This window comes from Megalobrama amblycephala, linkage group LG24 (genome assembly GCF_018812025.1).
Source record: "Megalobrama amblycephala isolate DHTTF-2021 linkage group LG24, ASM1881202v1, whole genome shotgun sequence".
Lineage (NCBI taxonomy): Eukaryota > Metazoa > Chordata > Actinopteri > Cypriniformes > Xenocyprididae > Megalobrama > Megalobrama amblycephala.
The window spans coordinates 27,000,426-27,028,209 of record NC_063067.1 but is presented as its reverse complement, the minus strand read 5'-3'; the positions used below and the strand labels follow the sequence as shown (position 1 = coordinate 27,028,209).

At 36.1% G+C, this 27,784-nt stretch overlaps 1 protein-coding gene across 1 annotated transcript; it reads left to right on the top strand.

Annotated features, from left to right (window-relative positions):
- Window positions 1-1,084: 1,084 nt before the first annotated feature.
- mybpha (myosin binding protein Ha) lies at window positions 1,085-25,628 on the top strand. The gene is given in 15 exon segments (XM_048177872.1): window positions 1,085-1,622; window positions 3,153-3,194; window positions 3,417-3,482; window positions 4,539-4,670; window positions 5,314-5,481; window positions 12,438-12,526; window positions 12,618-12,813; window positions 12,982-13,121; window positions 15,957-16,007; window positions 16,009-16,117; window positions 18,707-18,843; window positions 21,676-21,862; window positions 22,111-22,159; window positions 25,073-25,119; window positions 25,348-25,628. Coding segments are annotated over 13 exon segments (1,500 nt in total). The 5' UTR covers window positions 1,085-1,474; the 3' UTR covers window positions 22,146-22,159; window positions 25,073-25,119; window positions 25,348-25,628.
- Window positions 25,629-27,784: the final 2,156 nt, after the last annotated feature.

Genomic DNA, 27,784 nt, shown 5'->3' with positions numbered 1-27,784 from the left:
TTATGCTAGCTTATAAAATTACATTGAGATTTGAGCTTGCGGGTAGTCTCATTTCCAAATGTCCTGGAAATCGAGGCTGCTTTGCTAGCTTGCACAAACTGAAGCCATTTCCCACTGTCTCTTCTCCTCTCACAGATATATTTGCATCGTAGTACAGTGTGCTTTATCATATCTGCTGTCTTGCATAGCGCCTGATATAGTTTGGACAACCTAAAATAGAGTGTCTCTAACTATGTATCGATTAATTTATTTGTTATTTTTACTGGTTTATGAATAACAACGCTGAATGTTCAAGCAGGCATAATAATAATACAAAACCTGTGCTTTGTAAACTTTTTTTTTTTTTTTCACTTGTTTTAGATTAAACATGTTATACAAGGTTTGATATTGTTTAATCAAAACAGACTGATGATTTTGTCACTATGCAGTGTTGGAATAACATTTTAGCCTGCGTTCAGTTGTCAGTACCAATGACGGATAACAGTGGTATATGTGATAAGCTAATGTGCAGGTTTGATGGTGTTTTAATGTCGTTGATGTGTATCACCATTGTTTGTCTGGGAAAACACATTGGACCTACCTGTCCCCCTGGGATTTCAAACAGAAACTTTTTTTTTTCTTTTGTTCTCTTTCTTTTTTAAGAAATGGATCTTGCTTTCTCTTTAATAAATCTTTCTATTTTGTATAGAACATTGCAATTGTAAACATTGTAAATAGTAAACTCATCTGCGACCACAATCACAGTAAAATATGAAAAATCCGGCCCTAGGATGAGACACCTTTTGTTATTGTTGTTTTTTATTATTATTATTATTTGCAAACTGTCTGCTGGAAAAGGGTTATAAAGGCATGTGCTGATCTGAGAGAATTTAATCCATCAAATATTCACTCACGTTTTCCAATAAACTCATGCCATCCCTACACTAAGATGTCTCTTTCACTGGTCTTGTACACAGTTTAAAAAATATATATTTGACACCTATTACATTAAAACATGACAACTGGATGTTTTTATATTTCTGTTTGTATTTTTGAACACAACTTTTCAACTCAAAGATTTCTATACTTTTTGACGTTTGTCTCCCTCTGTCGTCTTAATTTTGTAACTGCAGTTTAGACAACTATGTTGCAGTTACAATTTCAGACGAACGAGGGCGCCAAATTTTAAGTAGTGTTAAATCAGGACATTTAAAAAAAAAAAAAAAAATGAGAATAAAATAAGAGTCAGAAATAATTGAACTCTAGGCACGAAAGCTATTGAGTTAACCAATTACTATGAATAACTTGAGTAATGAGGTGAGACCAGTTTAGGGTTATTCCTGAGTTGATAAGAACAGATTTATCTGTGTACTGAAGGCTATTTAAAGAAGAGGAGGAGTCCCGAAGATTCATACTCAGAGGTGGTATAAATTGAACGTCCCAAGACACTGCCATCCCAAAGACCGGCAGTCCTGTTGAGTTTCTCCCAAGCATCATGCCAGCCAAACCAGCACCTATCAAAAAGTCAGCCAAGAAGGCTGCTGCAAAAGAGGAGAACTGCACTGAAGCTGCACCCGTAGAAGCTCCCGCTGAAGCGGCAGTGGCGGAATCTGCCCCCGCTGCAGAGGCACCTGCTCCTGAAGGTACTCATGCATAATTATTTTAACAGTTTATTCCTAAATATGTGCCTAACCCTAACGACATCTCATTTAAAAGACAAATTCTTCAGACTATTTTAGTAAGATTAACATTCATACTGTAAAACTGATAATCACGTTAACGGTTTTAATAATACTGTTCATCGACGTCTGTCAGCTGTCTTGCAATGAAAGAATGAATGTATCATCAGTGCTGTGGAGGACTCACACACGCCCCCTACTGAACAACATACACTACTTCCACTCACTTCACTAGGAACATGACGATGTTCTTTGCTATAATGTACCATGTTAATTTGTAACAGTTATTGCTGCTACTGTAAAATGATAATAAATATAAATTAATAATATAATGATATAAAATGAAATATGTAATTTATCTATTTCTAATACCAAGTTACTAATGTTACTGTAGTAAAACTGATATTTTGGCAGTGACGAAGGTTCGAATGAATAAAATATGTCCCCTTTTTCAACTGATTTATTGATTTAGGAAAATGGACTTGTCATTATTTGAACATCCACAAACTGCTGGAAGATAACTTCTGTCTTGGGTTTTGGCATTACAGTGACTTCTACAAAATAGAAACTTAATAATTAGAATATTTAGTTTTGTGACAGTTTACTTTTTTTTTAAAGCTCCTGCATGAACATTGAAGTTTATGTACATGTATGTATGATGTAGAAATTTCCCTGATATTTGTATAAACAGGTCCCTCAAAAGTAGATAAATTAAACATACTGTGTAGCACCTGCTATGGATCATTGGACTTTGTCTTGCAGAAGCATTCGAATTTATGACTACCTATCCACTAACATGTACCTAATATATTCTAACATTTATTTAACATGTAACACTAGACTCGGCCCCTGCTGCTCAGGGTTAGACTGCTGTCCCTTGAGATGGGACATAGAGCATAGGGTAATGCTATTACAATAACACGACTGATTATTACTACCCCGTCAAATTTACTTCGCTTTTGCACAAGAGTACAAATAGCATTTTTTTTTAGCATCTCAATTGTAAATATTCATGTTCAGATCATGTTTCATTTTCAGTTTTCAAATTTTAAGTTGCATTAACCCACATCTCAGGATCAAAACAAGCTCCCTTCACATGTTGTTTACTGAAGAAGAAACTGGCCTGCTGAGTGCAAAAACCACTAATCAACAAACAATGTGTGTGGTGCACTCAAGGTTAGCTTGTGGTGGGAGAGTGTCTCTCACAGCGTGCTGAAATGGCTATGGCATGACTTTTCACCTGACTTTTCATTAACGTCATCAGTTGCTGCCAAGAAAGCTGATGTGACTGCTGCATGAGGGCAAGGTGTAAGTATATATATATGTATGTGTGTATGCTGCAGTTCATGTAGCAGAAGAAGGTGCTATTCCTGCAACTGTTGCTCCATGACGCTGAACTACCCAATAAATAAATAAATCCTGTTTATTCAAAACGGTATCTTGGTCTCCCCTGAGTGGCACTGCTCTAATGGAAGTCTAATGATTTGCTATTAGGCCCTGCTGATGAAGCTGCTCCTACTAATGCTCCAGCTGAGGGTAAATAATTTTGCTTTTGTTATTTTTAATTTTTCAATTTCAGTTTGGATCCAGACACTTTGTAATTTGACTTGCACCCTTCAGAAAATGACAATTTATAAGGCTACAGTTCAGTCTCAAATGTTTTGTTTTAGTTTAATCGAAATATAGGTAGTAAAAACCATGGTGCAATTGAATCAATATAACTCTGAATCCAAATAATCCTGCATATTTGATCATCAGCTGCTCCTGCTGAAGCTGCACCTGTAGAAGAGCCACCTAAACCACCAACACCACCTCCTCCAGCAGGTAACTTAATCCATTATTTCATCCATTCATCCATCCATCCATCCATCCATCCATCTCATCATCTACCCAATCAGTCCATCCACCCAATCAATCCATCCATCAATCTATCCAATCCATCCATCCAATCCATCAATCTTCCTAATCCATCCATCCAATCCAACCCATTATCCACCAAATCCATCCATCCAGCCATAATCCATCCATCCATCCATCCATCCATCCATCAATCAATCTCATCATCTACCCAGTCCATCTACCCAATCCATCCATCCATTAAATCCATCCAAACCATCCTCCCAATCCATCAATACACCCAATCAATCCATCCACCCACCCAATCAATGCACCTAATTCATCAGTCCACCTAATCCATCCACCCAATTCATCCATCCATCCATCCATCCATCCATCCATGAAATCAATCCACCTAATTCATCCATCCATCCAATCAATTAATCTACCAAATTCATCCATCCACCTAATATATCCATCCACCCAATCCATCCATCCATCTATCTATCCATCCATCCAGTCAACCCAATAAATCCATCCAACATCCATCCATCCAATTAATCCACCTAATTCATTCATCCATCCAATCAATTAATCTACCAAATTCATCCATCCATCCAGCCATAATCCATCCATTCATCCATCAATCTCGTCAATCTCATCATCTACCCAATCCATCTACCCAATCCATCCATCCATTAAATCCATCCAAACCATCCTCCCAATCCATCAAAACACCCAATCAATCAATCAATCAATCAATCAATCAATCAATCAATCAATCAATCAATCAATCAATCAATCAATCAATCAATCAATCAATCAATCAATCCAATTCATCCATGAAATCAATCCACCTAATTCATCCATCCACCCAATCCATCCATCCAATCATTTAATCTACCAAATTCATCCATCCACCTATTTATACATCAAATCCATCCACCTAATCTATCCATCCACCCAATCCATCCATCCATCCCTATAGAAATTCATGTGTTTTTCTGCTATGAATTTGTTTTTATGTCTCTAATGAATGTGCAGTGCCCACGAGTGCCCCTCAGAGCCTCAGCGTGGATGATATCAATGATACCACAGTTACTCTTAAGTGGAGATCCCCAGAGAGCATTGGCTCTGGACTGGATGGATACATTGTGGAATACTGCAAGGAAGGATGTGCGTATATCCTCTCAGTATTGCTGATAAGCTCTTTAGATTAGGGGTAGTGTTTCAATCATCATACCTTCATCTTGAAATTTAACCATGTAGAACTATCAGATGTCACAAGAAAAGTGGGTTCTGTGACAGTCTGCTATAGCACCTGTCTTTGAAATGTCACCACAGACTGATTTATAGCTAGCTCCTGTAAGTCTCCCTATTAGGAAGGGATGCTTTCAACCAACTGTCACCATATCTGAACACCCCACATTTAGATGTGTGGATCTATACTGACATCACTGCTAGTGTGTTTGGAAATTCGTATTTGATCTTTAACTGGGTAGTTGACGCATAACACCCATGGGCTTTTTTTTTTTTTTTTTTAAATCAACATCAAGATTTTAGGTTTTGCTAAAAAAAAAAAAAAAAAAAAAAAAAGATTGTTCTTGTTGTTGTTGTACATGGAATATAGTCATGCCAACTTTCCAAAAGTATTCATGTCAAACTCCAGTTAAATCTACCCCTAGTTTATATAAAGTTATACAAATATTTAATAAATTATTTAATGTATTTTTTTGTAAAGTTGGTACTATATATATATATATATATATATATATATATATATATATATATATCTTCTGTCCATTTTTACACTATACAGCTTCTGAATGGGTGGCTGCCAATACCGAAGTCACCACGTCCAACCGGTTTGTCATCAGCGGTCTGACAACCGGAGACCTACTTAACATTCGTGTGGTGGCCGTGAATGCCGGAGGCCGCAGCGAGCCCGTCGCCCTGCCTCAGCCCGTCCCCATCCGTGAGATTGTGGGTGAGTGTCTATTCACCATTGGCATGTATAGGGGACAGATGAAAGTGACGAATCGTCTCTGGTTACTTCACAGGGTCTGATTACTTCAAACACTGATTACTTCATAGTGTTATACATTTTCAGTGTATTCTCTGAGCCCTGGCTCATGTGGCTTACTGCCGAATCTCAGATGACAGTATGTGTTTCCCCACAGTGAGAGGAGCTGGTGAAAGTGCACAGCCTCAGCCTTTAGCTACCTCTCTTGCCCTCAATGGATTCAACAGCTGTGGGTATATAAATCCCATTGGCTTGCGCCGACAAGAGCTTTCATTAGCATTTAAATTACAAACATAAAGACATAAGGCTGTCAGTGCAATCTGAGCTCAGGACTGAGAAGCACAGTAAACACATAGTGTACATTATTCTTCTAAACTGAGCATAGTACTTGCATAATTGTGTATGTTTATAATAATTTTTATCTAGCTAAATGATTGTATGAACTTCTTTCATTGCTGGTGTGATTTTCATGACAGGTGCAGGGTCAAGAAGTGTTTATATTCAGGGCTTGGTTCTTTGGCTTTGCACTTGACCACTTTCATTGGTGGAGCTTGACCTTGACTCATCAGGCCAGATTTACTAACAGCCTGCGTCAGTGCAAACCCTCTTTTGGCATTAAAAACTACTGTCAGTGTTTCCACTCAATTGTTGGCAATCAGTGGTAAATCAGTGGTTTTCCTGCGGAATTGGGCTACTTTTAAAGGAACACTCCACTTTTTTTGAAAATAGGCTCATTTTCCAACTCTCCTAGAGTTAAACAGTTTAGTTTTGCCGTTTTCAAATCCATTCAGCCAATCTCCGGGTCTGGCGGTACCACTTTTTTAGCAAAAAAACTCAACTGTTTCATTTTAGGGGAGTTGGAAAATTAGCCTATTTTCAAAAAAGGTGGAGTGTTCCTTTAAGTTGTTTCCACGGGTTGATTTTATTTTAGATTGTGGCCACATGCTAATTTGTCCTGTTTAATAAATCTGACCTATTGTGTTATTAATCCTTGCAAGTAAAATATGAATTCTTTGGTTATTATTATGTTGCCCATTATTTCCATTGAGGGTGATTGTTAAAAGTTATAAACAAAAAACTCTGATTGTTTTAAAGAAGACCTGATCTAACATCACTAAATCCTCTAACAAAATCTAAAATAATTTTATAATAAATAGTATCATGCATAAATAATAAAGAGTAAACAGAATACATTTTTTAAATAAATGTTATTTAATGGATACATGTTGATAATTATGTTCAAATTTAGTTAAATGTTTAATATAAGTTTTTTTTTTTTTTTTTTACATATTTTATTATTTTATATTATTAAATATATTAATATATGTTATATTTATATTTGACATAATATAAAATAATAAAATATGTAACAAAAATATTTAATATAAATATTTTTTTACATATTTTATTATCTTATATTATTAATTATAATATTATATGTTAGATATATATTTTACATTATATATTTTAGTGAAGTTTACATTTTCAAACAATTAGGTAAATCATTAAGAATAATTTGTGTTGGTGCAAATAATATTAATCATGTCAGCTTGTAACAAGTGATGTGTTGGTTTACATTTTATAATATACAGTATATTGTTATTCATACATAGTCAAGATAGTAAGTAAACAATCATTTAAAGGGATAGTTCACCCAAAAGTAAGCATTCTGTCATCATTTACTCAACCCTTAAGTTATTCCAAACCTGTATTAATTTCTTTCTTGTGCACAAAGCAAGATATTTTGAAGAATGTTGGTGTGCAAACAGTTTCTGGTTCCCATTGACTACCATTATATATATATATATATATATATATATATATATATATATATATATATATATATATATATATATATATATATATTATTTGGTTACCAACATTCTTCAAAATATTTTCTTTTATGTTCAACTAGAGGATGAGTAAATAATTACAGAATTTTCATTTTTGGGTGAACTGTCCCTTTAAGTTAAGTTATCCCATTTAATTTATTGTGTAAAGGATCATTGTACTAAAAAGGTACAAGCTTTATAATTGTACTAAAATTAAAAACTTTGAACTGATTTTTACTGCTAATCTTAAAAAAAAGTGGTCTGATATATAATAATCTTACTTTTATTTATGAAATGTGGAATTGCTCAGACAATAAGATATCAGTTATATCAAATCAGATATCAGATATAGGCAGGTTCATTGATAAGAGAAAGACAACTGAGACAAATGTTCAGGCCGAGGGGGGCAGTAAGAGTTTTACTAATCTGGTTCTCTGGGTTGACACAACCCCCTAGTGGCTGTTGTGTTGTGGCTTAATTCTGTGTGTTTTGAACTTTTATTTGTTTTTTAAATTACGTATGTTGGGCACCGAAATTCTATGACCATTTTAACCAAGCAAATACTTATTTACCTTTTATAAAAAATGACCCAAATAAGATCCTGAAATCAACTGATGTTGTTATTAGGTCAAATAAGCCTGACTGAAGAGAGATATGCAGGCATGTTGGCTTTGGAGAATCAAATGGAGCGATATGTTCATCCATTTGGGTTTAGCAGATTAATGTTGTGGTGTGTGGCAGCGATTCAAGACATCACACGGGATTGCATATCAGAACATGGAGTGCAAAAAGGGATCGAAGAAGCAGGATTAGGTTTTTCACACGTACAAGCAGAGGCATTAGAGAAATTAGGTCGGGTATGGTAAAGGTGAGCTGAATGTGAACCTTCAGCTATGCAGTCAGTGCCACCTAAATCAAGCATTGTGTCAGCATGTCAGCTCAGAAATGTGTGTCGCTCCACAGGTGTCAATTGTTTCCTGTCATAATGACTGAACTTTGTTTTGGAGTCCTGGGAAGTAAGGATTAGAAGTCTGGTGGGCTAGATTTGGGAGGCCGCCCTGCTGTAAAAATGTTTTCTGTATGGTTCTGTACGTTTTGTGGTCTGCCCCAACTCGCGCATATCCGTTCTGTGCTATTGTGGACCGGAGCAGACTGTGTTCGTGTGACACTAACATAAAAGCAACTTCATTCGCCAATGGAAAGCATATTTACACTGTCTTAATCTTTCCCTATCCCCTATATAGTGCACTATGTGCCATTCACCATGTAGAAAATAGTAAATGTGTGAACAAGTGACAGATTTTAGCCGCAGCTTCAGTGTCTGTTTATAATATTGGGGGCGGGACCCTTTAGATTCTAAAGAGCATTTGATTGGACTGAAAAGCTGAAGTCCACGGTGATGTCATCAAAATCATTGATTCATATTGGTGGAAGTGAGAGACTGTAAGTTTTAAATGTTTATGTCTTCTAAATGTGAATTTTGTCATTGTTTTGGTGCAAACTAGCTTAGTAAGGCTAACATGTTCTAAAAGCCAAAAAACTTCAATTTTGATTTCATGGGGGACTTAATAAATGTTAAGTAAATAAACTTCATGTATAATTGAAAAGTTGACAATTCCAAATTACCCTGACAGGTAAAACTTATTGAAACAAAGATTTTAAGTTGGACTAACTTTAATCTTATTAAATTGCTATTACTTAAAAATGTCAGTGTACTTAACTTAAAGCTAACAAGTTTATCTTAGTTCTGTCTACTTAAAGGTCCCGTTCTTCTTGATCCCATGTTTCAAACTTTAGTTAGTGTGTAATGTTGTTGTTAGAGTATAAATAAAATCTGTAAAATTTTAAAGCTCAAAGTTCAATGCCAAGCGAGATATTTTATTTAACAGAAGTCGCCTACATCGAACGGCCAGTTTGGACTACATCCCTCTACTTCCTTCTTTAATGACGTCACTAAAACAGTTCTTTGACTAACCTCCGCCCACAGGAATACACAAGAGTTGCGTTTGTAGAGTGTGTTTGTCGCCATTTCGTCGAAACGCTGTTATTTTCATCCCGCAGTCCAATCACCGGGTCTGATTCCGGCTCAAATTGATAGGGTAAAATTAAAGACATGTTTACAATAACACTGAGCGCGTGCATCTCCACGTTATGGTAAGAGGCGTGACTTTTCCGGGCACGGTGCGCTCAGAGCTGTCGAATCACAACACAGGAACCGCTGGCACAATCAGAACTCGTTACGTATTTCTGAAGGAGGGACTTCATAGAACAAGGAAGTCATCAGCCCGTTTTTATGACAGTGGAAACAGCGGTATACAGATAAGTAAATTATGTGAAAAATACACATGTTATATTGCACACTATAAACACAATCAAAGCTTCAAAAAACCACGAAAAACGGGAACTTTAAATTGAAGTAACCACAACATATTGCATATGTGTACATATAATTCACTTGTGACTGATTTGATGTAATCTCATTTTATTAATTTCTTTAAAAGTCAACACGTTCAAAACATGTTTATTCCTCTACTTCCATAAACTGCACACAAAAAAAATCTGAGAATTGATAATGTTTTGATATCATATATGTATATCCATCTATTCAATTCAGACATTTAGTTCACTTCTGCTATGAAAATGTGCATGTCTCACTTTTGTTGTCACTTCTCCAAAATTTAAGACATGCTTTCCTTTTTAATTTCTGTCTGACAACATGTCTGATAACCCGTCAAATGCCGCATGAGCTAATTTTCTTTCTTGGAATCAAAATATAAAGAATATTAATATAACGTCTAGATATGATAAAAATGCATATTTGGCTCTTTCTGCTTCTAGAGTGTTAAAACCACAATGTTTACAAGGTGCCAGAGCTGATTCTTAGAAAGGATATTTTTGACAAGATTGATTATCACTTCCTCATTTAGTCTGAACATATAGCATCTCGCTCATAGCACTAAAGGCCCTTCTTCTTTTGCTCTTTTTACTCTCATGGCAACATTATTTTACTCTTTTTATTTTTATTTTATATTATTTTAGAGATATTTCCCCAGTTTCACAGACAAGGCTTAAGCTAGTCTCAAACTAAAATGCATATTTGAGCTATTTATCTGAAAACAACTTGCACTGACATGTCTTAAAATATATCACTGCCATTGTCTCAAGATGAGCACACCAGTAATGTTTTTTTTTTTTTTTTTTTTTTTTAAGCTACTTAAATGTCCTGATTTAACTAAAGCGTAGTCCTGGCTTAATCTAAGCCCTGTCTGTGAAATCAGCCCACAAATTCAGGTGCATTGTTGGCGCTTTGCTGTTTTGAGTCAACTGAAAATGACTGCGCCATTGACCATCAAAAACCTGGTCTAAAGTCAATGACGCAGTATTTTTTGGTTATTTAAAGGGTGCGTTAGTAAAATGTGCCTATACATGTACACTATGCTTGTTACACACACAGGTACGTGCAACAGCACACAAACATGCCAAATATTAAAAATAAAAGGATTACAATGTAAAAGATTATTATTGTGTACATAAAGATAAAAATGCCTACATGTCATAATGGATAGTCATTGCTTTTATCAGATTTACCTATTTGAAGTAATGATGAATGAAATTAGCTAATTATTTGAACAAACGTGGCAATACACACATGTATTTAAAATGACTCGTCAAGTTGAGGGTGTCTATATTCCGCCATGTAAATGCAAGCGCACCAGGCTTTTAAAGAGAATGGAAGATGAGACTTTTTTATTGCATGTTACGCCCAAAACACACCCATGACTCATTAAGAGACTAGATACTTTTAGACCATGCGTATGGTGCGCGGACCATTTTTTTCTGTCGTTAAATGAGCAAAAGTGGATTCGACGCCCTAAGTGTGCCTGCGCCATGCGCTTCAGACCATGTGCTTAGATTGTTAAAATAGGACCCAATGACTTACTCATTAAGACACTGACTTGCTGCCACCTACTGCTGGTTTTAGATTAATATTTAAAAGTATCACTTAATTTTTACCACCACTTCATATTGAACATTTTTTTTTTATTTGCATTATATCATAACATTATTTATGCCATTGTAATTGCATTCATACCACCTCTGAGCAGCATTAAACAGTTTGTAAATACATCTAGATGTAGCTTCTGTCACTGCAGTGAAAAGATGGCTTTTGTAAATGATGATTTCATTGGATTTAGTTTAATTTATTGCTTTTTATTATATTAATAAATATATTAATGTAATTTTAAGAATTTGACATAAAACATGACATATATTTAATAGGGTTAGAAAAACACTGCCTTTATAAAGGTAAAAAATGCACCTGAAAATCAACATAGGTAGGAAAATATTGTCCCTTTAAAAGGTGTGACTGCAGTCTAAGTGGAAAAGAGGGGGTACAACACTCGTTTTGGAACACAAGCTTTGGAACCACTGGTATATAGAAGGAGAAAGTCAATAATATCAAAAATATGGCAAAAATATGGCATCCCTGCAGCACTCTATATGAGTGCACATGCATACACATAAAATTGAAGTGTGCTTTGAGCTTAATATTGTGGACATTTATTTTCAGTTCTTGTTTTGTTTTGTTTTGTTTTGTTTTGTTTTGTTTTGTTTTGTTTTGTTTTGTTTTGTTTTGTTTTGTTTTGAACATCAACCATTCACATGAAATGTAGTGTAGAAATAGAGCACACAATGATGAGGATGCGACTGGCCTGTAATATGAAGGCTGCTGACCTGCAGACGGTCAGACAATCCTCATAGATCTATTTCTGGATGCATTCCAGTGACCCAAGACACGCTGCCTTGGACTCGCTCTCCAATATACAGTATAGCAAGAACAAACCTGCTGAGATGAAGTTAATCGTTAACTCATTTAAATAATTGTGTAAGCATTAAATCTGTTTTATAACACATATATCTATTGACATTTTCAAGTTCAGAAAAAGTCTGCTCAGGATGTGTAACACTGTTTTTGCATTTCAAAATAAGACCATTTAAATCTAAAACAGCTCATATGAAAACATTTTATTCCCCCAATTAAATACATGCACTTTAAATATGCTCTTGTGTTGTTGTTTCTTTCAGATCGGCCCAAGATCCGCCTGCCCCGTGCCCTGAGGTCGAGACACGTCAAGCATGTTGGCGAACAGATCAATCTTGTTATACCATTCTGTGTAAGTTCAAACTTTTATACCTATATCTATGTCAAATAAAGCTGTGCTTCATTGTAGGCTCTAATATGTTCCATAATTCTCCATTTTGTAGGGCAAACCTAAACCTGTGATATCTTGGACCAAGGATGGCCAGCCTTTGGATATGAAGAAGGTAAATATCCGCAACAGCGACAAGGATAGCATCCTGTTTATCCGCAAGTCTGAGAGAGAAGACTCTGGCAGCTATGAGATGACCGTGAAGGTCGACAGCTTCGAGGACAAGGCTACCCTCGTAATTCAGATTGTCGGTGAGACGTGCTATGATCTAGAGATCTTCTTGGACCTTGTCTATTTCAGTCCCCCTTGCATTTTCATTCTTAGTCCATTCCTTGACACCTCTGTTTACTGAGTAAGACCTCACAGTGTAAAATGATCCATACTAAGGAGGCTAAATCATTTTTTATGGTTGTGTGTAGATCTGCCCGGTCCTCCTGCATCTGTCAAGCTAGTCGACTCTTGGGGCTTCAATGCAGCTTTGGAATGGACCCCTCCTAAAGACAACGGCAACACTGAGATCACTGGATACACCATTCAGAAGGCTGACAAGAAAACTGGAGTAAGTAACTCATTATTAGCACAATAATAGAGTCAGTAACGTAAGAACTACATGTCAGCATATTGTGTATTAGTTCTGCACTCAGAAAATGAACTACGCCCTTCCCTTTTTTTTTAAATCTAAGGAACAGTGTTATTTGGGTTGAGAAAAATTGAACTTTTAATAAACTGTTATCTAACATAAAATGAACAACATGAAATGTAGCTAGTTTTAATCACATCAGATGTTTGCAATCCTGCAGTTCTGGCCTGTCCCACATCAGAGGTCTTGACCTTGTGTCAAACAATTCAAATAACATCATTTTTATTTATTTTTAATGTAATTATATACAAATTTATAACTTATATATAATTAAAATACATGTTATACTGAATGTATTATAATTACCAAAAATTAAATATTTAACAGTGCCCCACAATTTGTGTGAAACCCAGTTAGCACATGAGTTTCTCTTTATTAAAATAAAATAAAATAAAATAAACACTGTAGGTGCATAAGCACCTATTGTATCCGTTGGCGTTCTTATTATTTTTCCATTTCTTCTTCTTCTTCATCCTCTCCTCCTTCTTCCGCTCTTGACTCTATGGCAGCCCATAGAACTGCTTGCAGGAAAGTTATGAAATTTGGCAAACAGATAGAGGACAGTCTGAAATTTTCACAAAAAGTTATGGAATTCAACTCGATTTGTTAAACCATTTTTAAATAACGCACAAATGAATTGTACGTAGCGCTTTGAGAAAACAGACATAAGGCTGTATCTCCTCAACACTTTATCGTATTCGGACCAAACTTGGTTCATGTCATCACAAGCATGACCTTGGGGTTACATGCTGTGTTTCAGCGCAGTGCCACCTACTGGTCTGAAGATACAAAAAATGGCTATGTTTGATATGATATCCAATTTTTCCATATCGGACATTTTGGCCATCGGCTATATTGAATTTTGTACTAAAATGCTATATTTTATGAACGCATTAGCGTATCATTATGAAACTCACAATGGGTCATCGGAACGATGCCCTGATGTTTCAAGCCAGTGCCACCTAGTGGTAAAATCAAATATGCAAATGCTTATAACTTTGGGTGTTGTCAACTTATTTTCATGGGAGTAATCTTGTTAGACTCCCGAATCCTTGCCGAGTCCAACGATACCAAACATGCTAGGTTTTGCCTTATGGTTTGTGCAATGAGGTGATTTAGCATTAAAACAACTTTCACCAATATCCTCTAAACCATTAGTCTGATCGAGATGAAACCACAGTAAGAAATTCGGAAACATAGATCGTTGGCCATACGCTAATAGCCAAATGTCAAAATATTGACATTAAGTGGCAAAAAAATGCAAACAAAGTTGTCCATAGGTCATTTTTTATGTTCTCATGGATATAAATGACTATAACGCCAAAATGAAATGAGATATTTTCACCAAATTTGACACACATGTATGGGCTCAATCTAAAGACACATAAAAAATGGTGGGATTATGCCTCTTGGTGGCGCTATAATAGAACAAAACATGAAATTGCCATTTACTACAATACAGTATTATGATACATTACAAAACTCGGTATGTGCCATCGGCACCATGCCCTGAAAGTACTCAAAAGGTTTCGAGACCGCACCACCTTGTTTTCAAATGTTATAATGAAATTTTAAAAAATGCTAATAGCTTTTGATTAATTTAACCTATTGTCATGGGACTGGTCTAAATAGATTTCTTTGGTCATGCCGAGAACATAGATACCAAAGTTGCCATAGCTGGCCAAGCTCGCTGTCTGCCATTTTGATTTTCTTTAAAAACTTTTTCAAACTCCTCTTAGACTGTTAGTCCGATTTTCACCAAATTTGAGTCAGATCACCTTCAGCCAGGAAAAAGTTATGGATTTTGTGTTGATAGACAAAATTGTTTTCGTATAGCGCAGCAACAAATTTGAGGCATGATGCCTAAATGATTCTGAAGCTGGATCTCTGCACTGCTTAGCCCTATTGACACCAAACTATGCATGTTTCTGTTTCAAACTGTTTCATGTCTGGTGCTCCCAGCCATGTTGATCGGCTAATCGTGCTCTTTTTGAGCTTGGCCCCGATAATTGCTGCTTGCTGCTATATTTTTATTTATATTTATTTATTGGTTTTGATAGAAGGGTTGCATAGAAAATCAGCTCATATAATATTGAGTTTGACCTGATAAAGTTGACATCAACATTTTGAAAAAGTGTATTAGGCAACTTCTGGCAGATGCATTCTTGCTCTGATAGCCTAAACCACATCCCTCATACTTACCACAGTGATAACTGACAGCGAGCAGTGAATGCTCTAAGTATGTTTTCTCTCTCTCTCTCTTTTAAGTAGGATGTATGCCGTCATACTTAAGCAAGGCTTAATTTAGCTTTCTGTCAAGTAAGTAAATCTAAACGAAGAGTCTTGAGACTCTGTATATGGACATTACACATCTATCTATAAGCTTGTATCTGGGTGTTCGAGGCATGAGTCAGATGACTTCTTGGCGGGAGAGGATCGGTTTGGGAAGGTGTAAAGTGCTGACAGATAGAGAGAGAGCGCCATGATGACATCTCATAACTCTCACTGTCATGATGTGAATCATGATACTAAACAGCTAGTCTGATGTGAATACAAGATGTCTAGAGAACATACAGTACAAAATAACTTAATCTAAAGGCACTTTAGCCAAAGCCACTGTGTCTTGTCGATATTTAACACTGTAATGCAAATCACTTTGTTTACGATTTATTTATTGGATGGAACCCACAGGGAAATATTTTCAGGCTTGTTTTCAATATAGTAATAGTCTACATAATGTCCTATCTTTGGCAGGAGTGGTTCACGGTTCTCGAGCACTTCCACAGGCTGAACGCTACCGTCTCAGGACCTTGTGATGGGAAATGTATACACCTTCAGAGTTTTTGCCGAAAACAAGGTTGGAAGGAGTGAGACTGCTGCTGTAACAAAAGATGCTGCTCATATTCAGAAAACAGGTGAGGTCTCAACATGTTATTGTTTTATCCCTATGGCACTTCAAACTTCTCCCATTAAGTTAACTTGGTTTCTGAAGAAAAGTAAACGAAAACAATAATTCATACATTACATGGCTTGACTGAGATAAAATTACTAAAGTATGACCTTCAGTAGCTTATTGCTGGCAGCAGAAGGATAAAATACACCCATGTTCAATGAACTCGAAGTTCTGTCATGAAACTCTAGATGGCACAGGCTGATAGGTCATTAAAGGATTAGTTCAATTTAAAATGTAAAGTACCCAAAGATTTACTCACCCTCAAGCCATCCTAGGTGTTTATGACTTTCTTCTTTCTGATGAACACAATCAGAGTTATATTAATAAATATCCTGATGCATCCAAGCTTTATAATGGCAGTGAATGGGACCAAAGCTCAAGTTTAAAGCTCAAGAAAGTGCATCCATCCATCATAAATGTACTTCACACGGCTCCGGGGTTTAATAAAGGCCTTCTGAAGTGAAATGATGCATTTGTGTAAGAAAAATATCCATATTTAACAAGTTATAAAGTAAAATATCTAGCTTCGGCCAGACGGCCATTCTGTATTCAACTTAGGAATAAAGTGTAACGTCTCTTGCAGTTCAAAACGCTTATGCTACGTCCTATGCCTTTACGTTTTCAACTTATGAAAAAAGCGCAGCTCACGCGACATCAGTTACACTTTCTTCATAAATTGGAATATGGAAGGCCATAATTATAAAAGCATTTTGTAAGATCAAGGCATTTGGGTTAGCACAGTCTTTGTTGCATATAAATCATCCTCTTTTCCCCTTTAATCAGCGGTCTCTAACTCTGCTCCTGGAGGGCCACTGTCCTGCAGAGTTTAACTCCAACCCTATTTAACACACCTGATCCAGTTAATCAAAGCATGTTCAGGATTACTAAGCTGTGTTCGAAATCACCCCCTATACCCTCATTCATTATTCTCTACATTAGTCCACTAATATTGTCCACTTGAAGGAGTGAATGAAAACGAGTGAGCAAATTTAGACAGAAGTGTGCTTTTGCTGTTTAATAATCATTTAAAACTTAGCAAACTGGCAGCTCCAGTAGTAAGATGAAAACATTTATCTTGATCTCTGTCAGTAAACTAGCATGTATAAGCCTTAATTAAACAATTTAATAATCAATTGAAAAGGAATTTATACCTGCATGATATTACGTTGTAGCCACATTGGACCAGTGGTTTGGAAAATTGATGGATGGATGGATGATTCTACTGAAGGCGCCATCTTCTGGTCAGACACATTAATTCATTCTGCACTACTCTCACAGTGCATTATGGGTATTCTCTAGCCGTTGAGCAAACATCAGTTGAACACTCGTTATTGCGGTGCATTATGGGATTGAATGAGTGTGTTCGATAATGTCCACTATGGTTTTGGACACAACTACAAATGGCTGTCCTCTCAAATAGTGCCCTCTTTAAGGGTATAAGGGGCGATTTCGGACACAGCCCTAGAAACTTCCAGGCAGGTGAGATGGAGCTAGTTGGGGCTAAACTCTGCATGACAGTGGCCCTCCAGGAGCTCAGTTAGAGACCACTGCCTTAAATCAAGGGGGTCCAGTTCTGCTTCTGGGGGGGCTCCTTCCAGCAAAGTTTTAGATCCAGTCCTAATTAAACACACCTGAACCAGTTAATCAAAGACTGTGTCTGAAATCATCTCCTCTACCCTTATTTAGTTTAGTATACACTTTATTTTGATAGTCCACTTTAGACATTCTGCTAACTATAAGTAACTACATGTAAACTAACTCTCATTAGAATATTAGTAGACCTGTTAGGTTAGGGTTAGTACAATAAGTTGACTTACAGTATACTTGCAAAATGACTTACAGTCAGTAGAATGTCTGTTAGAGAGCATTATAATAATGTGTTAGCAGATATTAAGCAAACAGTCTACTAATACTCTAAAGATTGCTAGTTGACATGTACAGTAGTTACCTATAGTCAATATAATGTCTAAAGTGGACTATCAAAATAAAGTATTAGGCCTACCATAAAGTACACTATTAGAAGGGACTAACAATGGTGTCCGAAACCATAATGGATATAATGCACTCATGTACAACCGATGTACAATTAAAAGCTAGCTGCTAAAGAATGCACAAGCTCTGAGCATTATGCCGAAATTAATACCCTCATCTTACTTTCATCTAATTTAAATGGACTATTAGGGAATAGTGAATAAGGGTATAGGTGTGATTCTGGATACAGCCATGTTCGAACTTAAGGATCATTAGAAACTTCCAGGTGCAGGTGTTGGCCCCCCAGGACCAGGAGTGGACACCCATGCCTTAAATTCACAGGTGCTACAGCCATAAACATTCAGACGGACATCTTTTGCTGCATCTTGCATTGAACCCCTTCTATGGAACATGTCCGATTGGGGTTTCTACAGGGCTCCATTTAGCCGACTAGGAAACCACCAAGTAAGTGGATTTTAAAACCTGTAGTTTTGCACATCCATAGACCTAATGCCATGTAACAGCTATACCCTCGGCACAACTGTCAGTCCCGGCTGAGGTTGTTGTCCCTGTCCTGTAGGTATTGTCTACAAACCACCAGAGTACAAGGAGCACGATTTCAGTGAGGCTCCCAAGTTCACAGCTCCCCTCAGCGACAGAGCTGCCACTGTGGGCTACAACACTAAACTACTGTGTGCAGTCCGAGGCAGTCCAAAGGTATGGATGATCTCTCTTTTCCGCTGATTTGGTATAGTCCTCCTTGTTCTTCTTCCACATTTTCTATTGTGGACAATGTGCCATCCAGTAGCTACATGTTTGGGGCCAGGAATTAGCTGATGTGTTGCCACAAATATACTTCTGAAAGAGTATCGTTGTAATTCAAACAACAGCTGTTAATAATCCAATGATGGTATCAACATATCCAAATGTCCTTGGTTCAAGCTCAATAAATAGCTTAATTATACCCATAGCTGTAGTCATAAGGTACAAAAAGCACAGTGCTGTTGGTCATTCCTGCTGACCACTAAAGCCAGCTGGTAGACAGTCATGTGGGGACTGTGTTAGCTTGTCATTCCCAAGGAGGGGGATGTAGAATCAAGTTTCGAGAACAGCTGAGATGGATGCAAAATCTGGGCTGAATGCAGATCCTGACGAGGCAGTCTTCTAGGACACTCCAAAATTCTTGTTTATTAAAGCTCACAGTGATGGGGCCTGCTGTCTATTTTGTACTAACAAAGTTCCAGAGATGCCTAGGGTGTCTTGGGCATGTTGGATGCAATTGGAAATGTAAAACCTTCAAAGCCACAATAGAACATGATGTGTTTCATAGAAGAACACAGTAATGGCTTCCTCGATAGTATATGGTATTTACAACATGCTCCAAGCAAAACAATAGCACTCTGTTCAGAGTTTTCCTGTAAGTAAAGCTTTATTTAAAAGCACCTAAGTAATTCACAGGGGGAAAAAAATCCCAAAACGAAAGAAAAAAAAAAAAGTAAATCAAGGAAAGGTCCTAGTGAACAAATGTGTTTTGAGAGATTTTTTTGAAAGTGCATAGTGAGTCAATTGCTTGTAGGTTGTCAGGAAAAGAGTTTCATAGCTTGGTATCGAAATGACTAAAGGCTGACTCACCAGTTTTTAGTCGTGTTTTTGGTACAACCAACTAGTTACTATTGGATGTTCGGAGTGATCTTACATGAGGATATTTACTCAATAAGGTATATTGCACAGTACCATGAAGCACTATGAAGACATTTGAGTGTCTGAGTGTCGGAGTAATGTGATTTCTCATTTTAGAGCGAGTTAGCATTTTTGCAGCTGCATTCTGAACTTTTTGTAAGTGTTTAATTGAGCTCTTTGGTAACTCAGCAAAAGCGCTATCGCATTGGTCAAGTCTAGATGTAACAAATAGATGAACAAGTTTCTCATTGTCAGAAGATCATGAAAAGAATATCATGTAGTCAGGGATTAGTGAATTTTATATAAAGTCGGTGACATTCAAAGACACTTGCTCCAGATTATCATGATGGGGCCCAATTTCTTTTTGGCACTAAACTAGTTCCAGGGTGTCTCTGGCTTTTTGCATGAAGTTGGAAATCTAAAACCTTTAAAGCCACATGAGAACATCATGATATACGTCATAGAAGGATGCCATAGATTATTTTCCACCATCGTTGTGAAACTGCACTGTTCCATGTTTATCCAGGCCAGTTGACACGGTTAAACTTTCTTTTTCCACTTTGGTGCTACAAAATCAGGATACATCTGGGACATAAGAGTTGGTGACAGTGTGATAATGTACAATAACTAAACACTGGAGTATGCTCATGTACTGGAAATGCACTTGGAACTGTTCCTCATCTTACTCTGAACTATTTGTCCCAGTGGTGCTTCATGGTAATTGCTTCCTCAACAGGATTGTTATGTTAGCTTCTTTTTCGCTCTCAAAATGATGTTTTCATAAGTCAGAGAAATGACGTTCATACTTTTGTCCAGATTTATTAATTAATCCTGGACAGTCTTATTTGTCATTGACCCCTATTGCCAATTTGTGAAAGTCTTTGAAGAACACATGCTCCTTTTTTGTGACAATATTAGATCAGCACAGATTAATCAGGTGTTCGATTAGCAAGATCCCTTCTACGATCTGTTGTGCATTGCCATATCTGCTAACTGAAGATCTATGTATGACATCAAGTGTCCTCAAAAGCACAGCTAGCATAGTTATGATATGATTCAGCTTGGCTACTGTAACTTCTTCATTATTTCCTGTAAAGCTTTAGCATTAGCCTAACTAGCTTTTAACTGTTCAAATCAAACTGCTCAAAGTGATTTTTTTTTATTATTACTAGACAAGTATTTTTTTTATTATTAGACAAGGTTTCACTGGAGTTACACATTAGCATGTTTAATTCATGAAGGAGTGTATGTTAAGACCTCACCTCCATCTTCCCTAAAAGCACCTCTGCATTAACCATTCTGTGCTAGCATCTTGATGTCTGAAGAAATTTAGCATCTTGTGGAAACAATCTGTGTGTTGAACTGAAGGTATTAGATCCCAGAGGAAATCTATGTTTCTCTTTTCTGGAAAGTTACCCATGGAGCAGTGGGAAATCAGTTAGCATCATAAGGTTACAGTATGTGTTAACAGAATGCTGAAATGCTTCTGTAAATGACCCATGTGGTGCAGCTGATGAACCACGAGTGGGCAGAAATTCAGGGACTGAGATGTGTGACATTTTGTATAAGGACCATAACACCTTTAAGTGTGTGTGAGGGATAATATTAATGAGGCTACGGGGGCATTAGCACTGGAGTTGGGAATAGCTTCAGTTACACTAGTTCACAGCATTACTGTGGGTTATTAAATGCCTCTCAGTTTGTCATCCGTGTATTAATTACACTTTATTAAAATTGATTTTATTTAATTGAGAAAGTGTTTAAACGGTAATGTGTTAAACATATTTGTGAAATGGTCCAGTTGGATGGATGACTTGCTGATGCTGCTTGTGGCTACGTCAGGTAAAATGACATGTATTTTGTCTGCAGCCTAAGATCGAGTGGCTGAAGAATCAGATGATCATAGGGGATGATCCCAAATACAGGCAGATCAACAACCAGGGAGTGTGCTCGCTCGAAATACGCAAACCATCCAGCTTTGATGGTGGCGTCTACACTTGCAGGGCCAAGAATGCCCTTGGTGAGGCTACAGTTGCCTGTAGGCTGGAGGTCAAACGTAAGTACAGGATCGTTTGCTCTTTGCCTGACATGCTAATACTACAAGGTGCATTTTCAGCTGATTATAGTGTCATTGATCCTTTAAGGTGTTTATCCAGGGGAGGAATGGCAAGCAAGCATTTTTTTTTTTTTTTTTTGTGCTGACTATGATTATTTTGAGTTGTTTTAAAGCATGTATTAATGTGTGGGTGTGCGTACTGGAGGGGTTCAGAGATATGTTGACAATTTTCTTTTCTCTTTTACCAGAGGTGACCATCCTAGATGAAAAAGAGAGGAAATAAGATGATGTGCACAGGTCAGTAATTAAAAAATGGTTTAGATTGAAATGCATAAAATCTAAAAGAAAAAAAAAAAAAAATTGAAATACATTGTGTGTGCACACATGTGTTTGGGTGCATCTCACAGAGTGTCACATAATATATATAAAATACTAAACAAATAATAATATAAAAATTAAATAAAATATCAAAATATATTATTATTATTGCAGTAATTATTGTCACACTGCAAAAAACAAAAACTACTTGATTTGTCCACCATGGACATGCAGCTACACTCTGTAAGATAACTCTGAAAAGCTAATGTGCATCAAAGGCATGTCTGTTATGTAGTAACTTGGTTTTTAAAGGGTCTGTAAATCCTGTTGAATGCACACTATGCCACCAGGAAGGTTTTGCCATTTCACCACTCAGATCTTTGAAAGACACGCAGCATCAGCTTTAAATGGCAGTTCAAATGGCAGGGTTTTTTTTTTTTTTGGCTTTAGAGTTTAGACTTAATTTGCAACACGCAACTACATCAAACTCACACATCTAATGTCACACGTAAAATTCTTCGATTGACAAAATAAAACAACTTGATGGGGTACAACCTGACAAAACATTATTGTAGACATCTGTTTCTACACTTTGTGCGTCTAACATGCCTATCAGGGAGTGTCTGTCATGTGATGACAGCTGTTTCCCCTGTGAAACTCCCATACATGGAGGAGCCTGCAAACTGTGAGAATGTAGCTGCTCTCACTTAAAGAGGCCAGAGTGACGGTTAGTGGCTGTGTGAGCTAAAAATGAAACTGTGGCCTGGCAGAGAGTAGAGAACGGAAAGCAGCACATCACCCATAGCTTCCAACAGTGCCTACACACTGCCGGACTACACCTAGTGACTATTTACACTAAGTGAAAATAGCATATTTTCTTAGCGATATATGCCATTTACACTATGTGAAAACAGCAATATATTCTATTTACACTAAGTGAAAAATAGCAGCATTTTCTTAGACATATGCTGTTTACACTACGTGAAAACACCATGTAAAAGTATCAGTTCTTTGCAATAAGAGTAAATAGTAATTAGATGCTATCTATACTTTATATTGGCAGATACTATTTGCACCTCAGTATTTTTGTACATTAACAGGATGCAATAATATCATAGAGTGTATAAATGGATGCTGCCTTATTGAAAGAATAAAAACCCTCCCTACACCTTCCCCTAAATCTACACAATAAACACTTTTAATATTATTAAACACTCGTTTGCAGTTTATTTCCACTTCTGGAACATTATGTTAATTTTTATTGAAAATAAATACGAGCTTGGCAAACCGATCGTGTTAAAAGCCAGTTCTGCAAGCCATACTCGCTACTGCTAACTCACAAAATGCTTCATTGGCCAAAAAAAAAAAAAAAAAAAAAAAGGAACTTCACTGTTTTTATCCCTGGTAAAAAAGTAAAAAAGTGACCCATCAGCACATGGGAAAGTGTGAACAAGTTCTAGTCAGGAGAAAGAAGAAGTGCTTCCAGTCATTGTGTTCTTGCATCATCAATGGTTACTTCTAAAGAAAGACATGCAGCCATCTTCACTTTGCAGCAATTTCTTTGCATGTGAGGCCATTTTGATGTAAAGAACCTGAAAGAACCATTTACTCGATCATCAAGATCTTGAGAAATTCAACTGCAATGAAGAAGCCTTCAGAACATGCCAGAGTGTCCAACAAGCGGCAGGACGGTCACCTCCTGAAGAGTCAATACTGAACCATGTGCAGAGATGCTCAATATTGGCAGCAGGTGTGTGAGTGCATCTGTGCGCACAGTGAGGTCAAGACTTTTGGACAGTGGCTTGGTGAAGAAGGGCAGCACTTTTCTCCAAGAGAATATAATATAATACTGAATTCATTATAAAATGCAATTTTATATGTTGTTTTATATATGCAATGTTGTTTTATTTAAAGAGCTATTTGAGTTGTCATTGAAGAAACATACCTGACACATAAAACTTTGTAAATAAAATCATATTGACTAGATTTTAGGTTAACAGGAGAGTTAATCAAAATAACTTCCCCTCCCTATAGCATTGACATTTCTTCTCTTTTCTTATGATGTGTTTACTGGTGCAAGGGCAAGTCACTCGCATGAGATCTGCCAATAGCAAACCACAACCATTTAACCATTCAATTACAGTTGAGCTCAAAAGTTTACATTCCCATTGCAGAATCTGCAAAAATGTTAATAATTTTTAACAAAATAAGAAAGATCATGAAAATGCATGTTTTTTTTTTTTTTTTTTTTTTTTAACTTTCCTGAAAAAAAACTATTTCACATAATGACACACAGTATTAAGAACCAAGGGTATGTAAACTTTTGAACGGGGTCATTTTTTTTTTTTTTTTTTTTTTTTTTTTTTGTCTTGTGTAAACTTTATGTAAACATCTGTTATGTGAAATAGTTTATTCAGGACAGTACTAAATAACATGCAATTTTCATTATCCTTCTTATTTTGTTAAAATGATTAACATTTTTGCAGATTCTGCAAGGGGTATGTAAACTTTTGAGCTCAATTGTAATTCCCTATGGATGAAATCAGGTCCCGTCCTACATTTTTTTTCTTGTTCCAGAAGCCATTTCACTCATCATAAGATACATGACACAATATATTGAAGAAAAGACTATCACAACTTACATTTCGTGCCTATTTTTAAAGACGCACTAGAGCAAAGTTTCATAACATATGGGTTAAAACTGCATAGGTAACAAATTTCCTTCCAAAAAATTTGCATTTTAAATCTCCCAGCATGCCAAAATTATCAATTTGTAATTACAAACTGAAATACCAATTGGATTTTCCAGTGCTAGTTACAGTGGATTTTAAGAATGGGAGAAATACTTGTAAATAATGATGTAATGATCTCAAATCATTCTGTCTTTTGCAGTTCTCTTGTTGAGGAGCAGCAGGACACAACACTATAGAATAACAATGGTGAGCAAAGCTACATATATATATATATATATATATATATATATATATATATATATATATATATATATATATATACACACACAAATATGTGATATGTCTCAGTGACCGGCAGTACTGTTTTAGTGCCACACCTATTCAGTTTATGTGGTGTAGTTTAACAGTTGTATTCTGGGTAATGGGGTTTTCCTGGTGTCTGACACACTTTCTTCTCTCTTTCTTTTGTTGTAGATGTTTACAGTGGTGCAGGAGGATGAGCAGATGTGTGCACAATAATAGAGGCTCAGACTCACTTCTGTGATTAATATTTTCAACAAAATACAAGAAACATTGGATAGATTCCTCTTTTGTTTAAAAGAAAAACCTGTTAGTGAGGGATAAAACAAGAATTTTTAGTTTTATATTTCTTGCATGTATTTCAAGTGTCACTCTAGTTGTCTGTACCAGTTTAATCCTGATGAAAACCCCTATTGTAATTGAGAGTGTTTCCAATAAAACAATAAACCCATTTATCTTATTGCAATAATATATAATAATCTACAAATGATAATTAAAATATATTGTGCCTTTTTGTTATCTTATTGAATGTAGTTGAAAAAAAAAAAAAAAATAGTGGTAGTGAAATACTATGTCAAATTTTATTCAAACAGAGGTGTCTTAAACAGGACCCAGGTTCGCACCGGATGCTGTTGTCATTAGTCTTTTTCTGATAAACCAGCATGATGGTTGATTTAATATATTTAAATATATAACTTGTGGTCTTATCTGCCAGTTCAAAGGTTTTTAATAGACTGAACAAGCTTTTACTGGTACTCTGCAAATACACACCGATGAAACCAGTTACTAACAACACTGGTGACACGATTCACCATTAGCCAGAGCCTACTAATAGTGTGCTGTTTTAGCTGTTGCTGATGTTATGGTATATCAAAAACATTCTAAATAAACAAACCAACAAACAGGAGAATAACTAGGAGAATATATAACATATAGACAATAAAAAAATACAGGGCCAGGAACTAACTGAAACTGATGGCTTAAATGCACAGCAAACAAAGGGAGTAACTAACTAGACACACCTGAACAGAATACTCAATTAGTAACAAGGGAAACATATACACTCTAAAAAACTTGGGTTAAAAACAACCCAAGTTGGGTTGAAAATGGACAAACCCAGCAATTGGGTTGTTTTAACCCAGCGGTAGGGTTAAATGTTTGCCCAACCTGCTGGGTAGTTTTATTTAACTCAACTATTGTTTAAAAATTACTGTATTGCTTAACTAAAATGAACCCAAAATATGTTGGAAATGAACATTTATTAATGTTCAATGAATGATTATTAAACAATAAACATTTATTAAATTGCTTATTAATAAATTTATGTTAATAAACTATTAAACTATTAAATTTATATTAATAAAATATTAAAGCTTATTAATAAACATTCACCTTTTGTCTATTATTGTTGCCTCTAATTGCATCTGGTTTTTAATTTCCCAACTATTTTGGGTTCATTTTAAGCTAGCCATATAGCAATTTTTAAACAATAGTTGGTTTAAATAAAACTACCCAGCAGGTTGGGCAAACATTTAACCCAACCGCTGGGTTAAAACAACCCAATTGCTGGGTTTGTCCATTTTCAACCCAACTTGGGTTGTTTTTAACCCAGCATTTTTTTAGAGTGTAGGCAGGGGACTGAGGAGAACAGAACCAATTTACAAAATAACATCAAACATAAATATATATAAATAAATAAATAATATATATATATATATATATATATATATATATATATAGGGTACAACAGGGCTAAAGGCACACCTTAAGAAAAAATTTGCTTTTCACTACTCTCAAAGTGTATGATTGCAGGAAAAATATATATGTTTGTACTGAACATTGATGGAAGCAACAGATTTTGTGTGAAAATAAATCATAAAAGTGGTTAATTTTGTTTAAAAATCTTATAAATGTATGAGGTGGTGAGGGGGGCCTTTTACCCCACACATACCAGCATGGGGTAAAAGGCACACAGTATTCATACAAATACTTTAGCTAAAATAATATGTTTTTTAACCCTTAAATGCATGACTGTTTCACCAATCGTTCTTACATATTCGGGTCTTTATCGACCCGGATCTATATCTAACACGGAAGGATCTCTACCTGTCGCGATAACATAAAACTCCTCTGATATTAGAGTAACAATTACAGAAGAATAGAATAAAGCATATTTTGTTACCTTTTGGAGCTTGAAAGGGCTCAGTTTGAGCAGATGTTTTATGCCATCATCACTGTCCTCGTCAGAGCTCATTTCCCAGTAAATTCAGCAAATAATAGGCTAGTTTTATGTTTGAGGTCACGAATATGAGCCCATTCGCGATCTCAAACGTATTCTCAAAACTATATAATTTTCAACATCTTCAAAATCAATATTTCCATCGCTAACAGCTTCACCAGATCCATCCAGTGACAGTTACAGTCATATTTGATTGCCTTCAGTACTTGCTCTGCAGTAAATCGCTGAGCCATTTCATGTTTTTCTTATTATTTCGTTCTCTGTCTGAATGAGTCGTCACTTCAGCATTGTGTATCAGACATTGCCACCTTGTGGAATAAAGGTTAATTGCACTTATTCCGTCATCTAAGATTCAATTATTGTTGTGAAGAA